The sequence below is a fragment of the Emericellopsis atlantica genome, assembly GCF_019669845.1.
Source record: "Emericellopsis atlantica unplaced genomic scaffold F5Z01scaffold_11, whole genome shotgun sequence".
Lineage (NCBI taxonomy): Eukaryota > Fungi > Ascomycota > Sordariomycetes > Hypocreales > Bionectriaceae > Emericellopsis > Emericellopsis atlantica.
In genome coordinates, this window is record NW_025764713.1 from 599433 (window position 1) to 623845 (window position 24413).

Below are 24413 nucleotides of genomic sequence, written 5' to 3' on the forward strand. Positions count from 1 at the left end.
AGTTTTAGCATACTGGCTAGGCCTAACCTGAAGTGTATGATTCTGGCGGCCACATTTTGTTGAGATGTAATGTACTGTTCCTAGCGCCAGTCATCTAGATATACACAAAGTGAAAAATCGGAGGCTGGTTGTATGGCCCGAAAGCATCCGCAAAAACCTGCTGACTTGCGCTGCCCGCCAGCTTGGGACAGTTTTGTATTTTGTATTATATATTCTGAGGCGTGTCCTTGGTCTTAGGACGCTGCCATGCCATGGGTTGTGGATGTCCGCCAAGGCGTGGGCGACACACTTTACTTCTTCCGTTGCAGCCCACCGACACTGCTGCCCTTTGCGTACGAATTGAAGCATTCCGTGACCCTCTCGCACCCTGAACCTTGTGTACTAGATCAGCAGCTGGCTGACAGTTATATTTGCACCACTACACTGAATAACCGATGGCCTTCTGCTCCTAATAGTAAAATGAATTCACGAAAACTAGTCTTAAAAACTTGGTTGTAATCCCTAACCAGACCATGTTAACCTCTCCCTTGAGCTCTTCTCTGACAACTTTTATCCTATTGCAAGAATTCTAAAAGCTTCTAAGATTAATGTCAGTATAAAGTCTAATCGTCATCAAGAAAAGAAACAAACCTTCCACTGTGTATCTTCCAGTTCCTGTGTTGTCGACTCCAAGGACGACAAAGACTCCTGAACTAGCTGTAACTTGTCCTTCTGGACTCCTTTTACGTACTATCACATTCGTTTAAGCACGCTCGCACATACCAGAGCAGCATCGTGTTGGTAATTTACTTACAACTTTAATTGAGTCCTCGACAATGTATTTGTATACTGTCACGGCCTGCTGCTGTCCAATCCGATGAACACGATCCTTAGCCTGGGCCTCTGCCATAGGATTCCAATGGGGCTCTACAATGTGAACGGTATTGGTAGCGATAAGATCGATGCTGAGTTTTGGTTAGCCATATATAAAATAACGCTAACATAAGAGAACTTGGTGGCTCACCCTTCGCCAGCACCTCCTATGCTCGCCAACATGATGTTGTGCGTTGAGTCACTGTTGAATTTCTCTATCGCCTTTCTCCTCTGTGGAAGGGACGATTGCCCATCGATCCGACAGAATTTCAATTCATGGTCATTGAGAGCAATCTCTATAAGGTCCAGCATTTTGGTCCAGTAGCTGAAAATCACGCTGCATCAAGGTTAGCGATGGTGTGAAGATAGCGGAAACGGCGGAATTTTGTCCACCTTTTGGGGGGGGCTTTCTCAGCCTTGGACTCTGCGTCGGATCGATCTTTGGCCAAGTTCTTGAGCAGAGCTTGAACCTTGGCAGATGGGCGGCGTCGTTGTGTGGAACTGAACCCAACCTCTGTCTCGGCTGCAGATATTCCTGTGTCTCGATCAGAAGACCTCTGACATCTTGGGCAAGAAACGGTGTCTTCTGAAGTCTGCGCTTCCGGAAAACATCTATAGCAGATGAGATGCCCGCAGGCAAGTTCTCCAGCCATTTGTTCGCCAGGTTCTTGGTCGTCGATTCCACAACCACAAGAAGAACATCGCTTCAAGGCAGATTCTAGCGTTTCCCAAGTAATGAAGCTGGTGTTCTGGCTCTTCCACGCCTTTTGAGCGTTCTTGGTGAGGAGATCCTCCCCGTGGTTACAAATCAATCGTAGAAGACCAATGAGAAGTAGCACGTTGGCACTGCTTCTAGACGCCTTGACCTGCCTACCCTTTTTTGAGTTGGAGGCCTTCTTGCTGGGGATTGCGAGTAGATACATGTGTCGCTTGAAGAAGTCGTAGACTTTTCTCTCTTCAGCATTCATCTCGACCGGTTCGACCAGCACCTCCTTGCTTGGCAAGCCGAGTGTGGAGGCATGCTTAGCTTTTGTCCTCCTCAGACAGGTCGCAGCCACAAGTTTCCTGAGCATCGGCAGGCTGTGTGGCTTCTTCGATTTGACTGGCCGCATGATCAATCTTTCGAAGTCATGCTTCGTAGAGAGCTGAGGCACACGAATGAAGGATAACAATGCACCGTAGTCGTCGAGGCTGTTCTGTATGGGTGTTCCGGTGAGACACCAGCGATGTTTAGCTGAAACTTCACACAACACAGTAAACAGCTGAGATGCTCGGTTCCGGATCTTATGCGCTACCCAGGATAGAGTCACGTTAATGGTGAGAAGAATAGGATGGGATCGAAAACGAGACTAGGCATACCTTCGTCGAGTATCAACCTCAACCACTTTTGCTTAAATAACGGTCCTTCTCCGTTCCATTTAGATCGCAAGGTTTCGTATGTTGTTAGGACAATATCATAATCGTCGATACTATTAGCCAAATCTTGACGCCTTGTGCCATGATACAGATAATGCTTGGCTTTAATATGACTATCCATAGTGAATAAGACTAGGTAGACATTCTTTAATAGGATAGAAAACTCACGTTTCGATCTGTCTCTCCCATTCATATATTGCTATAGTCCCTTCGTCAGCTTCTTCTGTCCGAAGATATGTCGATAGTATATGGTGTGCCTTACTTGACATTGGTGTTACCACCAGAGTGCCTCTTGGTTCATGTTGTGTGTTCGCCGTGGTGTTGGTGATCAGGTCAAGGGAATGGCAAATCAAGGAGAGGCTTGAAAGAGTTTTTCCTAAGCCCATTTCCTTATACTTATTAGATCAGAGTTTCCTTTATGTAAGATCAACTCACATCAGCAAGTACACCGCCACCTACATAGGGCGGCGGCTCAATTTCGTATTTTTTCGTCACGACGTGCTGATACCTGTAAACGAGCCAAGGGTCAGCAATTCACTTCGTGGCATACGATGAGAGACATGAGCTTGGTAGGGGCTTACCGGATGAGCCCGCCCGGGGTTGCAACTCTTTCCCAGAGCGTAGGAAACCTCGCGGTAGTGTAGGCCCCAGTCTCTTTTTCGATCATCATGGCAAGAGCTTCAAGTTGATGTCTGAATATCACAGTATCAGAATTGTTGTCCAAAATGTCCCACAGGTCACAATTGCCATACTTTTTCAGGTCTGTACGTAGACGAGGACTTGGCGTGAGCCTGCCCCTCAGTTGATCCAAGTCTGCATCAGCAGTGTAGGTGGAGTCGAATATTCTCAAGACTTGACTGCGCTCTGCTTCTCCAAGTGGTTCCCGAGTACCTGTAACCTCACAGCATGGTACCGTGTTGACAGATTCTATCGAGGGCATTTCCTCACCAGGCAAAAGGAAATACTGCGGATTGAAGTATTTGATGGTCGCATCAAACTCTGACGGGCATGGGTGTTGTAGAAAGAGCTTGCCACTCATGAGTGCAGTCCCAACTTCATCTTTCTCCTCGAGAATCCCGTAGACTGTAACCCGAATGTGGCAGATTCGTGGGCCCCGAGTTCTAGTCTTGGAGCCTGCGCCTCTACCAGCAATGGGGTTTGACTTCTTCCCACATATAGTGGCATTCAACGTGACTGAGTAGTTCCGAATGACTGCGGGCAGCGTTTCGTCTATGAAAATGGCGGCCCGGGTACTCATGCCGTCTATGTGTACCCTGACCAACGCACCTTCATAGCTCAGGGTGGCTGGCGTGCATTCGGGAGGCAAGTCGACAGCACCAGTAGATGTTGCTTCTATCAAAAGCTGAAATATGTTAACAAGACCGGACGAGAAGAGATCGAATGCCTACCAAACCGAAGCAGGCGGGCCCTGATTTTTGCACGTATGGGTTTATTGCACGTTTGCTCTGAGCTTCATCCTCTGTTTCCGCTAACTGAAGCTTGGCATACTCTTCCGTAAGACCTTGCGAGGACGGTGTTTGAGAAGACTCGGCATCCGTGGAATCATCAGTAAAGTCGACTAGCATCGGTGAGGTTCTCTGCGCCGCAGTGCTTTTCGCGCTTAAGAACTCAGGGTTCACATTCGCCTTTTCCGCCTGCTGCGCGAGTTGAGGCTCGTCATCATCGTCTCCAGTGAGGTCAATAATTGGGATGGATGGCTGAGTGAACACACGGGTGCCACAGTCGGCAGAAAAATTCGGGCCGCTTGCGGAGAGCTTGGGCTTCTTGTTCAACATTCGTGCCTCTGGGTAGAGGCCATTGTTGGGTCTCTTCCCTGGCGAACTCATTGCGACAGTCGCATCTGCGCACACATTTGAGCCCGTTTTTGAAATTTGATTGCAGTTTAATAACTTGGTGTCATGAGTTCAGAGTACGAGAAAGGTGTGTTGAGGACTGCGAGCTGCGGGCCGACGGGGCAACAAAGGGCCAGTGGCGATGAGCTAAGGTTATTGAAGACAACTGCGGTAGCTGAAATCACAATACATGCAAATGATGTGACGAGATTCCTTCGTGCCATGCAAGAGTCGGTCAACTGGGCCTTTGCTGTTGGTTGTGTTGGTTGTTGCTCATGCGCCTTGACCCATGCGTACCACCCTCTACCCCCCCGGCCACGCGTCCGACCGAGAACTGATCAATCTTTGCACAGAATACGGAGCACCATCGTAGGAGGGAGAGCTGGGATCGAGTCTTCAGGAATTGACCTCCGGCGACATGTATGTATACCCGGTTTATTTGTCGCGAGATAGCATCGGTGATGCGAATGTAGCACTCGGAGTTATACCATTGGTAGTCAGTCAGGTGGTCTGTGATCTGTACGGAAGGCATGGGTCTCCCCGGTCCCGCAGATTCCCCCCACTTAGTCTGGCGCTTGGAACTTGGAAGGCGCTCCCCGGCTGGACTGGCGCTGCGGCCCACTTCCATCTGCCTACTCTTACGGCAAGTCCGATGGATACCAGTTATAAGGTAGATAAGGCCAGCGGCAGGGCAGCGAGCTTTTCGACATTGTCCGAAGAGCATAGCACACACTCCTACAGGCCGACTGACGATACCAAAATGCCTACCACGTCTGATTTTATTAACGCTGATTTCGAAATAGCAAAGCGACGGTTCAAAGAAAGTGTCGGTGACCCGGATATCTACGAGAGAGTACTTCAGACGACTGGATCTGACGAAGTCACAAAACTGATTAAGAAAGCACAAGAAGATGCAGCCTCTAGTCTAGGAATGCGGGGCATGGGACGCCTCGAGCCATTCATACTTCGCCTCAAAGACTTCGCCTGTGTTTTTGACACCTACGTCCAAATCAAACCCGACCTACTCGCTCTTATATGGGGTCCAATTCGTCTCCTGCTTCTATGGTCATCTGAATTTTATGAGGCCGTGGACTCCGTGGTAGATGCAACTGAAATGATTGCGCAGGCGCTGCCACGCTTTGCTTCAATGGCCAGCCTTTTCAACGAGAATCAGGCAGTCCGATCCGTCCATGTTCTATTCCTCCAGGATATCCTTGACTTTTATGCTGCGGTCTTGAAGTTCTTCGGCAAATGGTGCTCGCCTGCGCGCGGCTTACTCGCCCGGGTTCGGAACAAAGTAATCGAAAAGGCGGACAAAGCCTTTGAAATAGCGTGGGCGGCCAAGAAGAAGGAACTCCGTGTCGTCGTCGAGAATCTCGAAAAGCACGGACGCCTTTTGAAAAAGGAGGTGACTTTCCTTGAAATTGAAGAGGCAAAGAAGGCCAGGGATGAAGCGCTGGTGAAGAGTAAAAAAGATGACGAGGAACAAGAGACGCGGAAGTTCCATGGCTTGAGGTCTCGCATCGCTCCAGTACTGTACGATAAGGAGCTGGATGGACTGAGCAACAGATGTCACCCCGGTTCAGTGAATTGGTTGCTTCGCGACCCCAAATTCAATCATTGGCTCGATGTCTCTAAACGCGACTCGACTTGGCTATGGTTGCATGGAATTCTTGGGGCTGGCAAGACATATCTTGCGGCGGCGGCTATCAATCACGTCAAGAAAAGCAATCAGGTGCTATTCGCATTCGCTAGCCAGGAGAATCCGGATGAAACGGCGCTTTCATCTATTCAAACATTGATATTCCAGGCCGCGACGAATAATGCGGCTTTCAGGACTGTCTTGGTGGAAGCAAGCGAGCGAGAGTTACAGGGCAACACCAAATATGCGGCAAACTTGCTTAAGTCCTTACTCATGTCGGCTGGGCCGGCATATATCATCATCGACGGGCTTGACGAGATCAAGGAGATTGAGCGCCAGATACTCTTACAAAATCTAGAAATGATCTGCAAGGTCTGCAAGGAGCTCAAGGTCCTCATTTCGAGCAGAGATGTGCACGATATCGAGCAGGTTCTCAAGCTCAAAGCAAAGGATATTCGTGTAGATCAGAAAAACCAAGGGGCCATTCAGACATACATTAACGACAGGCTAGGGAGATGGATGGATGAACACTGCGACGACACCGACTCCCAATCAGAGATAGTTCGCCTCCTGGCAGATCTATCAGCGTACGCTAAGGGTAAGTAAACTCTTGTCGGATGGGCCAGGCACCGTCATACAAACATGCAGGGCTAACGATTTGCGTGGAAAAGGAATGTTTCTTTATGCACGTATTATGATGGGTCTCCTAGATAACCTACATGGTATCGAAGAAATTCGCCAGGTGTTCAGATGTCTTCCGACTGAATTAAACGAAGCGTAAGTCCAGTTACACCAACCCCTTATTATTTATACTCACAATTTCAATCAGATATGAACGAATCTTCCAGCGCATCAATCCAAACAATCAAAACAAATGTCGGAATATTTTTCTCTGGATTGCATGCTCCCCGACTCGCCTCACAGCTCTCGAGTTGGAACAGGTCATACTCCTGGGAACTAGTGCTGGCGAAGCGCTTCCAAGTGCAACTTCACTCAATTTCGTCAGGCTTTGCGGTCCCATCATCGAGGTCATAGATGGTTGGCCACAGTTTATTCACGTCACGGCCAAAAGGTAAGCTTTCTCTTCTTCTTAAACTTCACCTATGGCATGTGGGGATTCTAATATAAACTATCAGTCACTTCCTTACCAAAGAGCTCAATAATTCTATTGAAGCAAAACAAGCCAAGCTTAAAATGGCTCTATGGGGCCTCTCCTACCTAAGTTCGCAGGATTTAAGCGTTGAACTCTCCGATTTGGACATAAAGCGAAATCTCTTGTCGGGGAAATATCGCCTTCTAGAATATTTTGCGAGCAATTGGCACACCTTAGCCCTTCCTATTGTACGGGACATTGATGATAACAACATATATCCCAAGTTCAACAGGATGCTGACAGATTTGGCCCGGCAAGCGGAGAATGACCAGTATGAAGATGAAGCAGACTCCTCGAGACCGCCATGCATCAATGAGACCCTGGCGATGAACTCATCAGAAGGTCATAATATGCTTGGGGCATCTCTGCGGTTTCGTCACAACGAGAAAGTGCCAGACTGGAATCGAACGGAAAGTAGGTCTACATTGTCCCTCGGGATACAACCACCAGATACTATTCGGAAACTCGGCTAATCCTGTCTCTACAGGCCATGACTGGGTTGACTTAGATCCATTAACTACGTCAAAAATGCTAGTCCGGGTTCAGAAACTCTTCAATGATTTAGTCTGTTCTCGAGCTTTCCACAACGCTGACTGCGGTGGCCAATGCGCTAAACTGCAGAGGAACTATGGTGGTCGCCTCTACAAATGCCACTTTGTCTTCTGCGAGAGTAACCGTCTCGGATTCGAGTCAGACATAGACCGATGCAACCATTATCTATGCCATTACAGGCCTTGGAAATGCACCAATGCAGCCTGTGAATTTCGAAACATTGGCTTCACTTCTAAGAAGAACCGAGAGACGCACTGGCTTGAGCGTCATATGAGGGAGGAAACCCAACCCGGAGATTTGGACGGGCTGGAAAAAGATGAGATTCAACCGCTTCTTTTTCGACTTGTGGCAGACGAGGACATCGATGGCATAAAACGTCTTCTGGCGCTTCCTGTCTGCGAAAGCCTAGGGTCGACTATTCGTACGGCAGCGTCACTAATAGCAGTCGAGAAAGGGTCCTATCCAATGGTTCGGCTACTCATTCCTGAGGATTGGAAGCACCTTCACACAGACTTGGTGATAGCAGCAGTGGAATCAGGCGACGTGGATATAGTCAAGTGGGCGCTCCGAAAGTCGAATCAGGACGACCTTTCGAAACTGGTCGTGCCTATGCTGCATACCAATTCCACCGAGGTTTATTCCCACTTCAAGGAATATCTTCTCACAATTCGTGTTCAGAGGAGCGGGGTGGACCCACTAGAGGCTCTATTCAAATCAACCGTCATCAAGAAAACGAAGAATGCTATCACAGAGGAAAGACTGGGGGAAATATGGAAGCACTTGTTTCGGAATGACAGAGTGAAACAGAAAACTTTGTCAGCTGCTCTGGTCAATGTCGCCAAATCGACCTTTTCGATCCCATTGGCACGAACTCTCATCAAGCTCGGTGCTGATGTTGACTATCCCAAAGGTCCGTCTGAGAATACCAGTTCCGGTATGTCAGCTCTACGCTATGCCGCAAGAAAGCCGATTTCAAGTGAAACAGCCATGTTTATGAAGTTTCTTCTGGAAAACGGCGCATGTCCCTTCGAAAAAGCTACCAAGGGAAACTCTCGATCCGTGCTTAGCTTCTTGAAGCGGGGTGTATATGGCGAAACACCTTTCACGCCATCCACAAATACCGACAAACTGATTAACAGGAAACATGAATATATCAATCTCGCGGATTGCGAGGGGGCCAAGAATATTTGGAGGAAGTTAGATGAGACATGGGAGGAACTTGCTAAGCGTAACGCTAAGATATGGATGGAGGCAGAAGAAACAAGGCTAAAATAGGAGACGGTGCCGCATGAGAGATTGCTACAGCAGGCTAGGGACAGACGCCGACGTAGGGGCAGTCAATGAGTGTATACATGCAGTAGCTATTTATCAACATGTTGAGCTTTGCAACTATGTCTCTGATAAAAGGCTTTCAGATCTTTAGATATTCCAATGCGAATATCCTCTTATACGGGCCTTCTATTGTTATAGGTGGCTAAAAACCTGCAACACGGACTTCAAGTCAGGCGTTTCGTAGACCTTCCCCTCGGAGCTAGCCAAGGGCAACGGCTCATTGAGCTGCTGAAGATTGGTCCCTTCATTATTGAGCGCGCCCAGTACGTCAGACGTCTCCCCGAGCAAGATGCCCGTTCCCGCGACCGCGGTCAGAGGCACATTGTCTAGGAGTTGCCCGCATACAGCATTTTCCTCCCACTACCATTCGTCAAGTGTTGGAGTAGCTTGACATTGTTGCCTCCACTGTGGGAGTCACAAGTATGGTCGTTGGGAATCGCTGGGAGGAGCAGCTTGAGGACGATCTCAGAGCAGTAGATTGGGAATGCTTCAAAGATGCTGATGTTTGTTGTATGGCAATGAGAATTGCAAGCCAGATGATCGGCGTAGCTTGCTCGTAATTGGACGGTTCATTCCCGACGACCTTGGGACATTTACTCCAAGGTGCCTAGCACGGACACCTAAGCGGCTGAAGCCGGTTGTAATCAGAATTAACCGGTAGTCCTCCGTACTTCTTTTCAACTCGAGCTGCATTATCTCCTTCTCTGGCTGCGGAAACCCCCGCCTCCTGTAGAGGCTGGTTGGGCACAAGTTGGAGTGGGACTTTACATACAGCAACGACCAACAGCATAATATGAAACATGCGGATCGGCCAGCTCCGTCCGTGGCCACTGCTCCATTGGCCGAAATAGTTCCATCACAACGCGCCTATCGTATTGCGTCGTCACGAGGTCTTCCCAATTGGACAAACTTCACACCCCACCCGTGACAGCATTTCCCCGCTTCAAAGACTCCTCTTTTACGTTCTCAACGAGACACAAAGATCACATGCCAACCGAGCTGCCGTAGACAAAGTCTCTCGCCGCAAGATCCATTTTCTCCAGCTGCTACAAGTCGAAATGACGATAAGTGGCAGCCCTGGTCAGCCGACGAAGATACTGAATAGCCCGTGGGGGCCCCGTGGGCAATAGGCCCCAGAAGACGCATACGTATCTGCATGGCGTGGTCGCATTGCAACCAGAGTTTGTTTGCGCGCTGGATTACAGGGATGTCTTGAGTCTAGTCTTCTTCAGGCAGAAGCCTCCACAAAATGACTGCAATCTCAACCGTAGTTCATTCTCCGAGAATGGTGACGAGAGAGCGGCTGCGGTTTTCAAAGTGCGGACTTCTCCACCGGCGTCGAAGATCACAGTGATCCATCCAGCAACTGATCTCATCGTGTGCTTTTCATCCATGGCCTATACAAACAATGCCTCTAGAGTCCCTCATTTCCGAAAGCGCCTACACCAGCATATTCGCTACATTTCGCTTGGTCCAATTCGCTGTTGACCTCAAATGCGTCCCAGACTGCTCGAGAATATTCGTACGACTGGTGGAGCAGGTGGCAGAGGACGTCGAGCATGCTCTGCGCTGTCGAGCTGACGGTGCCAGACTCTTCGAACACTGTCCCGAATTCTATCGGAAATGGTCTTCCAATGCGATCGATTCCACCTTGAGAGCCCTCGATGAACTTGGCCAGCTCATCCTCCGAGGCGCCGGCAACGAGTCCAAGCTGGATGCTAGACTAGAGTACCTTTTGAAGAATTACGACAAACTCGCGGATCAAGAAAGATCATTGAATTACTCCCACGCGACGCTCCTGGCCGCTATCAGCGCTATGCATATGATGGTTTTCCAAGCTGGAACATATGTGGCCCGCCCCTCCTGGTCACCAATGTCAAGTGGCGACCTAGGACGCGCCTCAAGCCAACGCCCTGCGCCGTCATGGCCTTCTGTTTCTCGTCAGACGTCGTTCGTTTCTACTCTGGGCTCATCTGAGGCTACAAGCAACGAGAAGTTTTCTCTCTGTTCCGACATTGGCAGGCTCAATCGAAGTAATGGGGCGGCATACGCTCAAAGAGGTGAGTGCACACCTACCATGCGATCATCGACTCTGAGCTCAGGCTGAATCTTGAAATCAAGCCCAAGGCAGTCTTAAAACTCCTCAAGATTTCGGGACAGCTAATCTGCCGGAGCTTGACTCCTCGAACATTACAGAAAAGGGTTCATAGCCGATGCGGTTTGGGGTTCTTCAATAGTATAAAAGGGGTCAGTCAATACTGGTTGAAAGGAGGAGCTAGCTCTACTCGGTGAAATCTATCGAAGCGCACATTACTCAAGTTGGAGTCCCGAGTGTCCATCTCCATGCGGTAGTATCCGTTTCTCTGCTCAGTACTCTACAATACATGAAGTTAGGGTGACCTTGATTTCCATATCGTCGTGGTGTTGCTCTCCACCGGTGCTCCTGCGAGAAAGTTGCACGCCGGGAAACACCACCATGGCCCCATTGACGTTGTTGTGTGATTGAGTCCATATCGGTTCCCACTCATGTGCATCCGCGAAAAGCTCGAGCCCCAGCTGACCCGCGTCTTGAACTAGGCTCTCGAGAATACGATGGAAGCTACCATGCGTGTCTGGGTGGAGCGGAGCTAGCGCATATGCGATCTTGCCAACTTCTGCATGATTTTGCTCTATTCTCAGCTCTGCGGGGAAGAGATGGCTAGAAATCTGGCGCCATAGCACCAACAGCGTTTTGCGGCTAGGTATGTCTTGGGTCAAGGTCAGCAGCGTACTCAGAGAGTCTCTTTTGAGATGAAATATAGAGAATCGACGTACCTGATCCAAATCCACGTTCTCTCTTGCTATTTTGTGGTCCTTTCTGGAAGATTTGGTAAGCAGCCAACAGCTGGTGAGGTAGTAGGTTGACATCGGTATCATTTTGGGGATGGATACTCTTGAAGAGAAGTTGAGCTATGAGTAAGCGAATGACACAACGTCGTGTTTTGTCGTTGAGAAAAGCGGCCGACCATGATGACGCAGTGACTGGTGGACCAGCGAGGGTTTGGAGGCTTGCCTCAGTCGAAGCGTCCAGCTGGAGATGCGCCTCGTTGAAGAAGCTGTCCACGAAATTCTTGATGTCTGTGCTGAGCTTCCCGAGTTTCTGGCGGAAGGTCTCATCTGCGAACCCCTGTGGCAGGTGATCAAGTACGCTGTCGACTCGGGGTATATTCTTTTTCTCTTCTTCTGCAAACAAAGGAGAAGCCTCTGTTCGATCGCGTCGATGTCTTCTGAGCCGGGGGAAAGCAAGCAAAACTAAAACCGCAAGGATCGCACCGCCAACTGCAGCGCCCACCGCAATACCACCAGCCTCGGCTGGAGAGACTGTGCCTCCAGCTTCTGTAGCAGAAGGACTTGAAGTTTCATGTGTCGATCGCGAAGTGGGAGTTGAAGTTGGTGAGATCGTTGACGAATGACCCAAAGGTATCCCGGTGATTGCTGAATCAACTGACGATGGTGATAATGCCAATGAGGTCTCAAGTGTCTGTGAGGTTGCTAGTACGGTGGGTTGCGCCGCCGCAGGAGCGGCGATATCTGGAGAGGTGGTAGTCGATGTTATCGTTGGTACCTATTTTGTAATTCAGTACCTCATCTTGTCATCTGCAGAACTTTGGCTCCGAAGTCGTGGCTCGATGAAGCTTCGGTGTCACCTCTTACAAGATTTGGGTCAATTGTGTTTGTCGGCAAATCGTCAATTTGTGGTTCGGCCACTGGGTTACGATGGATCAAGGCCATCACCGCGGTTACACTCAGTGGATGGTATTTGTTTCAAATGAGTAATGAGTTCCGGACTCAGTGGCCAAATTGCAAGAATAGGATGAAGAGAAAGAGTCTTGTCCGGCCCGGCCGGGTCAGTGGGCGACCGGGAGTGTGTCTTTTCGAAGGATTCACACTCAGCTGAACGCCGACTCGTGCTGCAACAGCCTACATGTAGTCTCCCCCCGATCAATGTTGCAACCAACGTGCATAAGATACGCTTGCTCCACCCGCTTGCAGGTGAAAGTAGTATTGGTAATTAAACCCCTGAGCCAACATGCCTCTGAAATGTCCAGACCTGCAAGGCGCTAATTTCTTGCTACTGCTGCAGCGGCTCGACCGTCCAGTGTCCCAATCTATTTAGCCTCGCTGGTGTGCGCGAAAAGACCACAAACGACACAAACTTGCAAGAATACGGCACAGCACCAACATATCCCATGGTAAAGATGAACGATGGCCCAGATCTGCTTTTTGGCATCGATCTTGGCATGAGCTGTAAGCAGGCAGCAACTATCCGCCCATTCCTATGCGCAAGATTCTGACGCAATCCCCACCGCAGGTACCGGCGTTTCTTACCTCAACAGAACTAGAGGCAACAACATTGTCCAGATTTTCAAGGATTGGGGCGGTTACAGGGTTGAGGATAAAGCGCCCACCCGTCTCAAGTACGTTGACAACAAAGGAAAGCCTTCGAGCTGGGGCTTCAAATGCGAGAACGACCACTATGGCGAGGTTCAAGAATGGTTCAAGACAGATTTTGGAGTAGGCCCGAGAGCTTCGGACAGGCAGGTTAAGGTACGGCGACTGTACATTGATTACTTGGAATGTCTGTACGAGCAGCTCCGAAGCGAGTTCCCGCCAGCTGTGCTGAACGGAAAGCATTGGGACAGGGCATCCATACGCTTTTATTTCAGTGTCCCTGCAACCTGGGACACCGCAATTGTGGATGAATTCTGCGTCCTTGCCAGGAGAGCAGGTTTCGGCAGCCAGCCCGGGTTTGATGTGAAAGCAACCCTGACCGAGCCGCATGCCGTGGCTGCTTACACCCTCTCCTGCGAGGGCTTCATTGAAGTGAGTGTCTCATTTCACAGGAAAATTTGCAGGACAAGCTTTGGCTTGATGTCATTGTTTACATTTGCTAACGTCTGATTTTTTTTTTTCTCCAGAGCGGCCAGACCGTGCTTATCATAGATGCAGGAGGAGGCACAGTAGTGAGTTCTCTCATTCCCCGGTTTCACATCTTTCCCTCTCCATCTTCTAACCTGCAAGCAGGACCTCTGTTTTCTAAATATTGACGACGCCTTGAAGGGAAAGATTTCAATGAGTGAGGTGAAGCCAGTCCAAGGAAAGTATGAACTCGTACATGTGGATGTCCGACTGACTCAACCCTAGGAACCCAATGCGGGTCGACATTCATTGACAGTGGATTCATGGAGCTCGCCAAAGCACGATTACAACCACTAGCACATATGCTCGGTAGCTCGATTGAAGACGTGGCCTGGCAAATGATGAGAGGCATTGACTTCCAGAGCAACAAGAAGGAGCTCGGGTCAGGTCGTTGGGGTGATGAGGACACCTTTCGGATCAAAATACCGAACATGCCGCACTCCATCTCTGAGGCGTCACTGAGAGTCAAGGACGGAGACATGCAATTTGCTTGGTAGGTGGCTTAGGCTTGCCCAATCACTACTGGTAACACTTTTTGACATGTTAGTTAGGTCGGAGTTACGACAGATCTTTGACACGCAAGTTGTTCAAATGACCTGGATGTTGGATAGCATGATGGAGCATCAGGGGCTTCGAGCCTCGCCGCGCTACAGCCAAGTCGTACGTCTGGCGCATTGTTTTGATGATTATTGCTGATTAAACACAGAACCATGTCATACTCTCGGGTGGGCTAGGGAGCTCCAAATACGTTCAGAAAGAAATATTCGGTCACATCTCGAAATCTAAGCTTGGTTCGCTTCGAGGAGCTAAGCTGCATCAATCCACCGAGCCCCAAATGTCGGTATGCCGAGGACTTCTCGAGCATGCCATTCAGAGCCACGAGAGCTCGACCATGTTCCGCAGCCGGTTATCTAGAACCTCGCTGGGGGTTCCTTGTCGTGTGCGATGCAAGACTATGGCGACTGGGAGCAAAAAACACCTGCAGCGTCTGGCGGAAGACAAGGGTCGAATCACCAAAGATCAATCCGGTCAGCGTTGGGTCGAAGGTTACATGGATTGGTTTGTGAGATGGGTAAGTATCGGACATGGATCGCATTTGCACAGTACGCAGCTTAATCTCGCTTAGGGTGATAACATCAACGATAGCAAAAGCATTCGGTACCCTTTCAGCGTGGAGTTTGGACTTGAGCTGGATCCATCTCATCGCAGAGCTCAAGTCCCAATCATGACTTCGCTGCGTAATCCAGTTCCGGACTTCAACGAGCTTGGTAGGAGCTTTCTGCATCAAGAATCCTCCCAGAGACACTGACATTTGCTGGTGCAGAGGTTGTCCGCTTGCACACCACGCTCGACGCAGATCTTTCCCAAGTAGGTCGCGGAAGCATCGTCAAAAAGAACACGATTTGGAGTCGGGGCAACAGAAACCCCGTTGTTAAAGTGCGCTTCTTGATCGAGGCCGTTGTTGGAATTGCAGATGTAACGTTCAGATGTCGTGAGTACCGAGCCCAACCAGTCTTGTCGATGTCCTCTCGTGATCAGACCTGTCCCTGAATCTTGTGCTGACCTGAAGAACTACAGTCGACGCCGAAACTGGCAAACAAATCAGCGCTGATGCTGCTTTGCCGTTCCAAATGGAGGAACGTTCTGTGCCCATGCCTGCGAGCTTTCTGGTACGGGAAGATACGGATGAATGACGAGTTCAGGGACAAAACGGGTCTTACGACTCTAGGTATCATTATCAGATAGATTTCAACGAGGCGTACGATCTATTCGGATTATTTTTAACCTTTCCCGTATAGATATATATATATATATATATATATATATGTATATATGTATATATGTATGTATGTATATATATAGTGTGTATGTATGTGTGTATGTGTGTGTGTTTATGCGCGTGTCTATACTATAATTCCGTTTCTTAACGTTTTCATCTTTAACACAAAGAAAAACAGTAATTCCAGCAACATGACGACGAAGGTTGCAAGCTTTCATCTACCAACACTATGTGGTGAGCATTGTGTAATACCAACATTCGTGTTTACGTGGAGCAAATACAAACGACCATACCTGGTGAAGGATACGGGATCCCGCCATATTCCTGAGATCATATTTTGGATCCCATTGTGTATGCTTAGCCATCTGCCTAGTCGCGAAGTCCGTGATGACCTCAAGTGAGATTGCAGCCAAGGTCAGACAGGCGGTGCGTCCACGGTCGCGACAGCAGCCTCTCTACGAGGCTGGCTTATTCCATATTCCCCTTTGCTTGACCAGGTTACCCAACACAATATATATTCGAGAACGAGATAGGGGCGGCCCTTGGCGTTCTTAGTATCAGTCGAGTCACCGAGCTCGCCAATCCACTCATTGTAGTTTGTGCCGCCGGACCTTGGAATTTGTAAGGGTTGTAGATGCCAACGTGCCCCTTCTCCACCACGCCCGTAGCCCGGTCCTTGATAGACATGTGTTCGGATTGGTACATGTAGAACTTGACAGCCGTCTTCTCAATGGGCAAAGTCTTGGCGTTGGCATTGACGCCCTCGGGCATCAGTGATTCTGGGTTATTTCCTCCCTTTGTCTGGCCTAGACCAGTCATGAGTTCCTAGAAATTGCATCGCTTGCCGCCCGGCTTGAGGGGATCGTCAAAGGCATTACAGTTATATTCGACCTAATTATTATTTAAGCACTCCTAGGTATCCTCCTTCCACTTGAAGTATCTAAATCCAAGCGAGCGGTAACTTGGGTCGCTGAGACCGTTAATCTGGTAGGCGTAATAGAGGAGGACCCTTTTAACGGCCCCTTGGTAGCCACCAACAACGACGGAGGTGGCTAAGTAGATTCCAGGGAGAAGGAATGAAGGACGTATGCTGGGTAGTTCTCGAGGTGGCAAAAAATAGAAGACACGTGAACAAGCCAGGAAAGAGGCAGAGGGAAGATGGAAAGGCGGAACACGCAGACTTCAACAGTATGGAGCGGCACGACGCCTACAATGTCTCTGTCGAGAGGGACTGGACATGAGAGCCAAGAGGAGGCCCCGGCTCAGGGCCGCGAGACCGTCCACTTCTCCCGCGGCCGCCCAGTCTCCTGAATGACTAGCCTGTATGGTTTTTGGCCGCCTCCTTCCGAGGAAGATGCTCCTTTCCAGCTGTCTGTTAGAGGGGCCATGTGCCCTCGGCGCACTATGGAGACACGGCGAGAATTTACGCTCCGAGGACCTTAACTAGACGGTAGGTAAAAGATTCTGGAGAAGCTGAAGCGGAAATGAGAAGGTTGGCCGGTAGCTTACGCGACCCTGGCACCAGACAAGAGACGGCTGGCTCCCTTGACGCCAAGCAGCAGGCCAGTGTTGAAGAACGCAGGCCAAGAGATCCTGCAGGGGGCAGGATACCAAAAGTGCCGCTTGTGTCGGTGATAGCCCTCATGTTCGGCTGTTAGCTTCCCTATACAAATGCTCTATGCGGATAAATTATAACTAATGTAGTCCCAAATCCAATCTCCGCGCGCCGCCTGGCGTACTCGTAGATCCCTGCCGCATCTCCGTGCACGGTACTCCCCGGAACGGCCCGCGGTACCGGACAGGTGCAGCTGCGGGGCTGATTCTAGAACAAAGGGTCCTGGAAGCCGCAGGGGTGGGGGTCACCGCCCGCCTGTGCAGGAACGTCTAGCGCTAACAACCTCCAGCCAGCATCCAGGGTCCAGTCCGTACAATATGCCAAGGCGCGTTCGTGCCGGAGATTCGCGATCAATTCTTGCCTATACGCTTCGTCTAGGAGGCAGCGGCGGACCGAGGCGAAGAAAATCTCTGTCCCGCGTCCCGAGGCTCCAGTCCGCCTTGGGCAACAAAGTCCCAGCGCAAGTCAACAAGTGATCAAAGCTCACTGGGTCCTTAGCAGTCGCAAGAGTCCGACGAAGCTCCGTCTCTTGCTCGGGAGCATACGGTCCTATACGAATACAGTATGCCAGGACTTACAGCACGCTAATCATCGTCAAAATGCGACAAGTGGGCGCTGCTTCAATATCGCATGTCTCCGCTATCCACAAGCCTGCAATCATATCGCCAAAAGAAAGAAGTTTTCTTCTAGTCCTTCCTTTAGTCGTCTCTCTTCTCGTTTATACCATATCCGAAGTATTTGTAGGCAGGTAAGGGCGAAGTCCTCCGCCTTGTCTCCATCCCTGTGCTGACTAGTTCCTTCCTAGATGCGCCTCCTTCTCATCCGCTCCTTTGCAGGTGAAGATTCTCCAAGATAGCTCTCGCCTATCGGAGCTGCACCTGAGATTCCATCATTATGGCTTCATCCAAAATCGCGAGAGTCTCTCCCGTGAGGCATCAGCTAGCCATGGCTTCTTCGTGGAAGCCATTGGTCCTCGCCTCCATGGTGCTCTGCTCGCAACTGGTAGCTGTGCCCAGAGCCTATTGCCAGCAAAAGTCATCACGCAGGATGACTCGGCGTCTAACATAGACACGGCCGGCAATGGCGAGATGGCAGAGTGGCTTTCTGGTGTTCAAAGGGCACCGGCGCTGACAGTCTGTCCTACTCTTTGTAGTGAAGCGGCGGCATCGGGCGATGGCTGGGCCTTGTACCCAGACCCAGCTAGCTTGGCAGCATGCAACGAGACCATGCTTCATCAGGTCGTCTTTCAGAATGAGGTCGAGAACGGCCAGAACACCAAACTCGCCATCGAGGCCTGTGCGGCCGACTTTTCTCCGACTCCGAAAGCCGTCTCCTTCGCAGGCGAACAAGAGAGTGTTGCTGCGGTCTGTACCACACCCAATCATGTCATGCTCAACATCTCCGTGGCCCTCTCGTCGTCTGTACCAGCCGCCCGAGCCCAAGATAGCTTCTCGACGCAGCATCTTCTCACAGCGGGCCGCCAAGTCGTCAATTATCTCGCGTTCGCGGAGCCCTCTTGCTCGCGCAATTCCATGAGCCTGGCCTATTTTCAGTCCTCCATCATCGATGTCTTTGGTGGCGCCGAAGTCCATCAGCATCATCTCACCGCACAGGTACTGGAAAGTTTCATCATGTACGCGGAGCAAAAGTCCCTCGCCAAGACGACCGTTGTCCAGCTTTGTGCGGGCGAGGAGCGTGGAGCCGACTACGGCGTGGGAATCATCGCCGGCAGCGCCAAAAATTTCGCCGTCGTCCAGCAGGCCATGCAGTCATGGGCCGAGGGCCGATGCGTCCCGGTGGCCGACAACAAGGAGGATTGGATGACAGTCACCATTCGCGTACCCAAGGCGGAAGCGCATCCTGCCAACTCTACTGACATTGTCATTCCGCGAGACACGACCTCACCCGCCCACCCCTTCTCCCATGGAGCTCATGCCCATCGCGGTGGGGTGGTGTTACGATTCAGTGCGACCAGCCTGCAGGGTGCACGTGATCTAGACCAGCTCCACCTTTTCCTCCAATCACACCAACCACGTCCAGAATGGCTCACGACCTCACCGCGAGCCAACGCTCCAACACACTCCACAAGGCTCACTGGCTCACGACGCTCCCGTGAGCCCTCGCAATCATTCAGAGTATGTAGGAAGCCACGCTTTGCCATTGTCAGTCCCTACCTAGCTCTCCAGCTATCAATACAATAGTCAACGCTCAGATTAATATCTGTCGCACCAGACTGTGACCCGAACCGCTCAGGTCAAAGACAACCTAGTGTACTCTGTACATAAACCGACCTCAGATCTACCTATCCTATAGCTGGTCTAACACGAACGTCGCAGGTGGCACACATGCTATGCTGGCACACATGCTATGCATATACGTTATTTCTAGACACCATTATCCGATGCGCAGTACATGATTTCAATTTTAAAATACAACGCAACGGTACAGTTCACTGTTTAAAACTGAACAAACTCTAAAAATAGAAATAGGTGTGAGCAGGGGGCGCACGTAGCAGGCGCATGTGTGTGTGGATGACGAGGTCAATGACCTCCATTTTTGGAGGTCGTGGGGTCCGAACTCGGAAGAATCAACCTCCAGTAATAGAAGGGGTTGAGCGGAAGGGAAGAACTAGACGGGATCCCGTATTTTCCACTGGGTATGGTCGTATGTATCAAATGTTTGGCAGAAATTAGATCATGAGCCTATTCTTCTGTCCCGAGTAGAACTGGCGTCCGGGCACAATAAGCATTATAGTTGTTGGAACACGCCACATAGATGGCAAGGACGCGCGTGTAATTTATTCTAGATTTAGTGGTGACGAACTTAAGAGTGGAGCTATCTGATAAGTCTCTGCGAGTGTTTGAAGACCGGATAGTCACGTAACAAATACATGTTGAGATTCAGGGTAGGAAGACAAGACTACGTGTTCTGCCCGCCAACATCGCCTCGGAGCAAAAGCAAGCTTGTCGCGAGCTTCACTTTCTAATCTATAGACCAGCTACACTTATGACAAAAGACACTGCCGAAGCTGCGCAGCGACTTCCATATCTTCAATCGGGTCCTTGAACGCCAGCGTATCACCCTGCCGCTCGAAAACGCTCATAGGGTCGGCACCACCGCTGCGCACGAGGATACGGCACATGTCCAAGTCACCGTAGCGCGTGGCCATGCGGAGAGGCTCTTTCCAGTGGCCGTCTGGTGCGGTAATGCCGCACCGGACATCTGCGTGTGCCTCTTCGAGCAAGAATTTGACCACACGATGCTTCGACCGCTCGAAAACAAGCACCTGAATAGGCATGTCATCGTCTTTATTTCTGTGGTTCACACCCTCGGGGAACCGCGACGCAAGGAGCCTGAACATCTCCACGTCCCCGCAGCGCGCAGCTTTGTGGAACACGTTGTTGCCCACGACGTCCACGTAACGAAGATGAGCATCAATCCCTTCCTGTTCGAGGAGGAACGCAACCGCGGCGGTACGACCATTCCAAGCCGCATCGCCAATGGACTGATGATGGAAAGCTGTCTTGAACCGGCTCGCCGCGTCGCGATGTGGTGCGCGAAGCATCTCTGCCCCTAGCGCCGGGTTCGAACGTGCCGCGGCAAACAACCTCTCCATCATCGGGAGGCACCCATACGAAGCCGCCGAGCAGAGCATCTGGTTGCCCCACTGCTGCTGTACCATGAGCTCGAAAGCACCGGCAATGTGGTCGAATACTGTCTCAAAGTCCTTTTGCGCTTCGGCGCTCAAGCCGCGATGCATCCGAGCCCAGTGTCGCATGACCTCGCTGAACAGATCCATGGTCATCTGAAGATTTTGGTCTGGGCTGTAGCGGAGCAGCAGGGGGAGACGACGCAGATCCATGGACCGGAGAAGATCTTTTACAGCATTTCTTGTCTGCGTCGCCATCGAATGCGCATCTGTTTCCTTGGTAACAAAGTCCAGCATCTCCAAGGCAAGTGTGTCCGATCCGTACAAGAAGACGATGGGAAGTGTCTCGAGAGTCTCTGGCCGGCTCTGTGATTCGTCGGGCCTCAGCGAGCAATCGGGACGGTAGAATTGATCCCACCAGTTCTGCGCCCTCCTCGCTTCTCGAGCTGTCAGGGCTAGTATGTCGGCCAGCGCAAGTCCATGTTGATCTCCAGCTCTTCGAAGGTGATGCAGCCAGTAGCAAGAGGAGTAGGTGAATAATTCCCCAAACCCGCGATCACTGGGGTTGAAAAAGTGCTCCTCGGCGTCAGGGCCCGATGCACCACCCTGGACCGGATCACCATCCATCTCATGCTCATCCTCGAAGACACACGCGCCTGGCATCTCGTCGAGGGCCTGTGTTTGACACTCCTCCTCCGTGAACAACGTCAGGTTTTCTAGATCAGCCATGAGACAATATCGCACGCAGGCTCGAACAGCCTGGCCGTGGAGCTCCAGTTGACGCTGCTGGCGGTCATGAAGACGTTGGCAAGATCGAACATGGACCGCGCCTTGCCCTGCACTGGACGCACGGAGATGCGCCCACTGCGATGGCGCCGCCTGAAGGACCATTTCCCTGACAGACTGATGCATCAGTCGGATTTGACGGGCGGAACGTGTTTCATAGTCTATGCCGGCGACGAAAGGGATACATAATTCCAGGGCTCTTTCTGTGTCGATGCGCCTTTCGTAATCTTGCACAGAGGCGACTTGGTTCTCGAACCGTCGTTGGGCGACAGCCCAGCTCAGCTCGGAAATGCTCAGTGGTCGCTCCGCAAGCGCCAGGGCCTCGAGGGCAAAAGTTAGAATGCCCATGTTATCTTCATCATTTTCGGTGACCTGGGAGAATAACTTGGCGTACAAGTCTGATAGCTCGGACTCTGGTAGCTCATGCCGGAGGAAGATCCCAAGCTCATCTAGTTGTGTGACTTTTTTCTTGGCGAGTAAGTTCACCGCTGTTTGGACCCAGATGGCACTGCCCTTTGCGAGCTTGGAGAGCTTGCTGATGACGAGATGCCTGGACTCCCCCTTCAATCTGGGCAACTGTGTCGTGACAAGATGGCAGACGATGGTGTCGTCACGGCTCTCATCATGGTGCATCCGGATTTCCAAGGAGCCTTGAAGGGATCGTTGCACGTCTTCCTGATATCTGGTCGACATGCAAACGCGGAGCTTGGGGTTGGCGGCAGAGTGGTGTCTAAGACGTGCGACAAGCCGCTCACGCGTGCCCTCTTCGCACTCGTCCAGGCCGTCAATCAAGGCAAACAAGGGTCTTTCAAGGGTATCGACACAGGTAAAGAAGAAGGCACTCAGTAGCTCTACATCCTGAGTCGGCCATAGCTCGCCCTCGCCTTGCAAATCCTTGAACCACTGGTGGAATTGGATTTTCAGACGGGGCTGATGTTGCATCAGCTGTTGAAGGAGGCTTGAGTAGATGTAGAGGTCGTTCCCAGTCTCGTCGTCCCGGCAGTAGTGGTATACAGTGATGGGCCTGGGAATCTGCACCTTGTTGAGCCGTTTGACGTGTTCGATGAGATAGGACATTGTGACGGTTTTGCCGCAGCCCATGTCTCCAAGTATGACGAGCGGCCGTGACGCTGCGTTGTCATACCACTGGCGAAATGTCGGGTCCTCGCCCACCCAACTGCACGCGCTGGGGGCCATTTTCTGCTTGAGTCCCTTGTGAAAAGCGTCCAACTGGCTAATCTTCTGGTTTCCCAGCGATTGCTTGACTGCGATGACTTAGCTAACTTGTGCGCGCGGGTGCCGGAGAAGGGATTATACTTGTTTCCTCCACCACCCATTCCTCAATGTTTCGGATGATGGCGGCCGTCGCATTATCAATATGCTGACGAAGCTGGTCGGAGTGGCGCAGAAAATCCTCGACCACAGGAGGAATCCGCGCATTGAGCTGTTCTGACATCCACGCGAGCGCCGTCGACTTCTTGGCGAGCACCTGGATCACCTCATGGTAGAAGAGCAACAGGTCCTTGTAGACCAGCACGAGTGCCTGGGAAAAATGAGCAAATTCCGCGTTGCCACCGGTGCCGAGTGTCAACGTACCATGTGTATAGGCACGTCACCGTCGGATTTCCGGTCAAGGGCATCGCACCCATCAATGATGTTGATGTGTTCTAGCATTCGAGTGATTTGCTGATTCAGTCGTTCCTCAACGCCGCACACACCAATGGCCAGCTGTGGCCACCATTAGCCACGGTGTTCCGTCGTGTCCACCTTTTCGAGGGATTCACGATTTACAGTCGTCACACTCTGAACAATGCCAAAGGCAACGGAAGAGGCAGGATGTACGCTTGCCAATGGACTGGTCAGGCTGACCATCATTTCCAAGTACTTGATGGGCTTCTGGATTCTCTCCATGCCTCTCCTGAGAAGCGATTCATCCTTGTGCAGCTGATTTGCTTCGTTCAGGTGCCGGAAGAGCTCCTCCAGATTTCGGCCACTTTTCAGCATCCCATTGAGTTCTTCGCTTAGCTGGCCGAAGGCCTCCTGGTATGCTGCCGACCATGGATCCGATGAACTGGCGTGGCAAGAGCTGCTGCCCGTCTCACGCTGCTGCTCACTGCCCGGGGCTGGTCTCTGGACGACAGGCTCCTGTTCTTGTGACGCTTGCTCTCCAACCGTTACCTCCCCTATCTGTGGTCTGTGGGCCTGTCGACGCGGTAGGGTTTGGCCTATGATTGTCGTCTCCTCGCTTTGAGGCTGTGAATGTTCCGTGATGGCTAGTTCCCCCTCTTGGCGGACAGCGACCTCGACCGAGGTGTGGTCATCTTGGCAACGCTTGTGACGGCGCAGGCGATCAGAGAGCCACCCCATATTGCTAACAGAATGAGCGTAATCCTGTTGGGAACAACTCGCGTCTCTGCGTCCATCCCATCGTCTTTTGAATAAGGATGTTGCTGACGCATCCTGGCCATAGCCTGCAGGGCAAGGATGCATTTCGAGAGGCTCCCATCCAATGGGGCAAGCCGCGGGCGCAACAGGCGCAGCTCTGAAACTACATGCAGCGCACCACTCCGACGTTTGCTCAACAGATCCTCATCAGCTTGATTGACTCGCACGATCTGGCATGGCTTCCTATTGTGTCTCCGTACCCCAGATCGTTTCATCAAGATGGCCCGAGCCCGGCAGCTTCATTGAGCCCCTGGCCCCCCATGGCGGCTTTAGGGACGCACCTTCCATACCTCAAGGTAAGTAGGGTACTGTAGAAGACGTCAAGTGTGATGCGCGTCGTTGGCGACTGCCCGTGCGCCAGCGCTGCGGCCCGCCGCCC

The 24413-nt window shown here is 51.2% G+C and overlaps 7 protein-coding genes across 7 annotated transcripts; 4 read left to right on the forward strand and 3 right to left on the reverse strand.

The window, feature by feature from the left end:
- Positions 1-204: 204 nt before the first annotated feature.
- F5Z01DRAFT_653927 (SNF2 family N-terminal domain-containing protein) lies at positions 205-4587 on the reverse strand. Its single transcript, XM_046263390.1, has 12 exons — positions 3678-4587; positions 3021-3631; positions 2850-2960; positions 2704-2776; positions 2531-2657; positions 2437-2467; positions 2212-2381; positions 1246-2143; positions 1004-1189; positions 794-944; positions 631-729; positions 205-578 (listed from the first exon to the last, which is right to left on the reverse strand). The coding sequence occupies exons 1-12, from the start codon at positions 4113-4115 to the stop codon at positions 555-557; spliced, it is 2919 nt and encodes a 972-aa protein (XP_046119012.1). The 5' UTR covers positions 4116-4587; the 3' UTR covers positions 205-554.
- A 294-nt stretch (positions 4588-4881) lies between these two features.
- On the forward strand, positions 4882-8743 carry F5Z01DRAFT_635960 (uncharacterized protein; the record flags this gene model as incomplete). The annotated part of the gene is made up of 5 exons (XM_046262180.1): positions 4882-6361; positions 6390-6540; positions 6593-6835; positions 6900-7330; positions 7404-8743. The coding sequence occupies 5 exons, from the start codon at positions 4882-4884 to the stop codon at positions 8741-8743; spliced, it is 3645 nt and encodes a 1214-aa protein (XP_046119013.1).
- Positions 8744-10077: 1334 nt separating this feature from the next.
- F5Z01DRAFT_74326 (uncharacterized protein) lies at positions 10078-11037 on the forward strand. The gene has a single exon (XM_046266892.1). It carries the CDS (start codon positions 10209-10211, stop codon positions 10905-10907), a length of 699 nt encoding a protein of 232 aa, XP_046119014.1. The 5' UTR covers positions 10078-10208; the 3' UTR covers positions 10908-11037.
- Positions 11011-12571, reverse strand: F5Z01DRAFT_686326 (uncharacterized protein; the record flags this gene model as incomplete). Its single annotated transcript, XM_046265981.1, has 3 exons — positions 11011-11547; positions 11615-12404; positions 12494-12571. 3 exons carry the CDS (start codon positions 12569-12571, stop codon positions 11168-11170), a joined length of 1248 nt encoding a protein of 415 aa, XP_046119015.1. The 3' UTR covers positions 11011-11167.
- A 325-nt stretch (positions 12572-12896) lies between these two features.
- Positions 12897-15585, forward strand: F5Z01DRAFT_653948 (uncharacterized protein). The gene is made up of 10 exons (XM_046263391.1): positions 12897-13087; positions 13152-13663; positions 13759-13803; positions 13865-13935; positions 13983-14252; positions 14311-14419; positions 14466-14831; positions 14886-15027; positions 15084-15251; positions 15338-15585. The coding sequence occupies exons 1-10, from the start codon at positions 13030-13032 to the stop codon at positions 15451-15453; spliced, it is 1857 nt and encodes a 618-aa protein (XP_046119016.1). The 5' UTR covers positions 12897-13029; the 3' UTR covers positions 15454-15585.
- Positions 15586-17256: 1671 nt separating this feature from the next.
- On the forward strand, positions 17257-19775 carry F5Z01DRAFT_653958 (uncharacterized protein). Its single transcript, XM_046263392.1, has 2 exons — positions 17257-17902; positions 17960-19775. The coding sequence occupies exons 1-2, from the start codon at positions 17754-17756 to the stop codon at positions 19353-19355; spliced, it is 1545 nt and encodes a 514-aa protein (XP_046119017.1). The 5' UTR covers positions 17257-17753; the 3' UTR covers positions 19356-19775.
- A 383-nt stretch (positions 19776-20158) lies between these two features.
- Positions 20159-23956, reverse strand: F5Z01DRAFT_621309 (wd-repeat protein; the record flags this gene model as incomplete). Its single annotated transcript, XM_046261198.1, has 4 exons — positions 20159-22854; positions 22907-23132; positions 23186-23317; positions 23381-23956. The coding sequence occupies 4 exons, from the start codon at positions 23954-23956 to the stop codon at positions 20159-20161; spliced, it is 3630 nt and encodes a 1209-aa protein (XP_046119018.1).
- Positions 23957-24413: the final 457 nt, after the last annotated feature.

What these genes read in the sequence shown, in the direction of transcription:
- F5Z01DRAFT_653958 (XM_046263392.1), top strand. Translation starts at nt 17,754, where the DNA reads ATGCGACAAGTGGGCGCTGCTTCAATATCGCATGTCTCCGCTATCCAC. An exon ending in TCCGAAGTATTTGTAGGCAG is followed by an intron (nt 17,903 to 17,959) that starts GTAAGGGCGAAG and finishes GTTCCTTCCTAG; the next exon opens with ATGCGCCTCCTTCTCATCCG.
- F5Z01DRAFT_74326 (XM_046266892.1), top strand. Translation starts at nt 10,209, where the DNA reads ATGCCTCTAGAGTCCCTCATTTCCGAAAGCGCCTACACCAGCATATTC.
- F5Z01DRAFT_653948 (XM_046263391.1), top strand. Translation starts at nt 13,030, where the DNA reads ATGGTAAAGATGAACGATGGCCCAGATCTGCTTTTTGGCATCGATCTT. An exon ending in ATGCAGGAGGAGGCACAGTA is followed by an intron (nt 13,804 to 13,864) that starts GTGAGTTCTCTC and finishes ACCTGCAAGCAG; the next exon opens with GACCTCTGTTTTCTAAATAT. An exon ending in AGATGTAACGTTCAGATGTC is followed by an intron (nt 15,252 to 15,337) that starts GTGAGTACCGAG and finishes GAAGAACTACAG; the next exon opens with TCGACGCCGAAACTGGCAAA.
- F5Z01DRAFT_653927 (XM_046263390.1), bottom strand. Translation starts at nt 4,115, where the DNA reads ATGAGTTCGCCAGGGAAGAGACCCAACAATGGCCTCTACCCAGAGGCA. An exon ending in GAGAAAGCCCCCCCCAAAAG is followed by an intron (nt 1,190 to 1,245) that starts GTGGACAAAATT and finishes ACCTTGATGCAG; the next exon opens with CGTGATTTTCAGCTACTGGA. An exon ending in ATAGGAGGTGCTGGCGAAGG is followed by an intron (nt 945 to 1,003) that starts GTGAGCCACCAA and finishes ACCAAAACTCAG; the next exon opens with CATCGATCTTATCGCTACCA.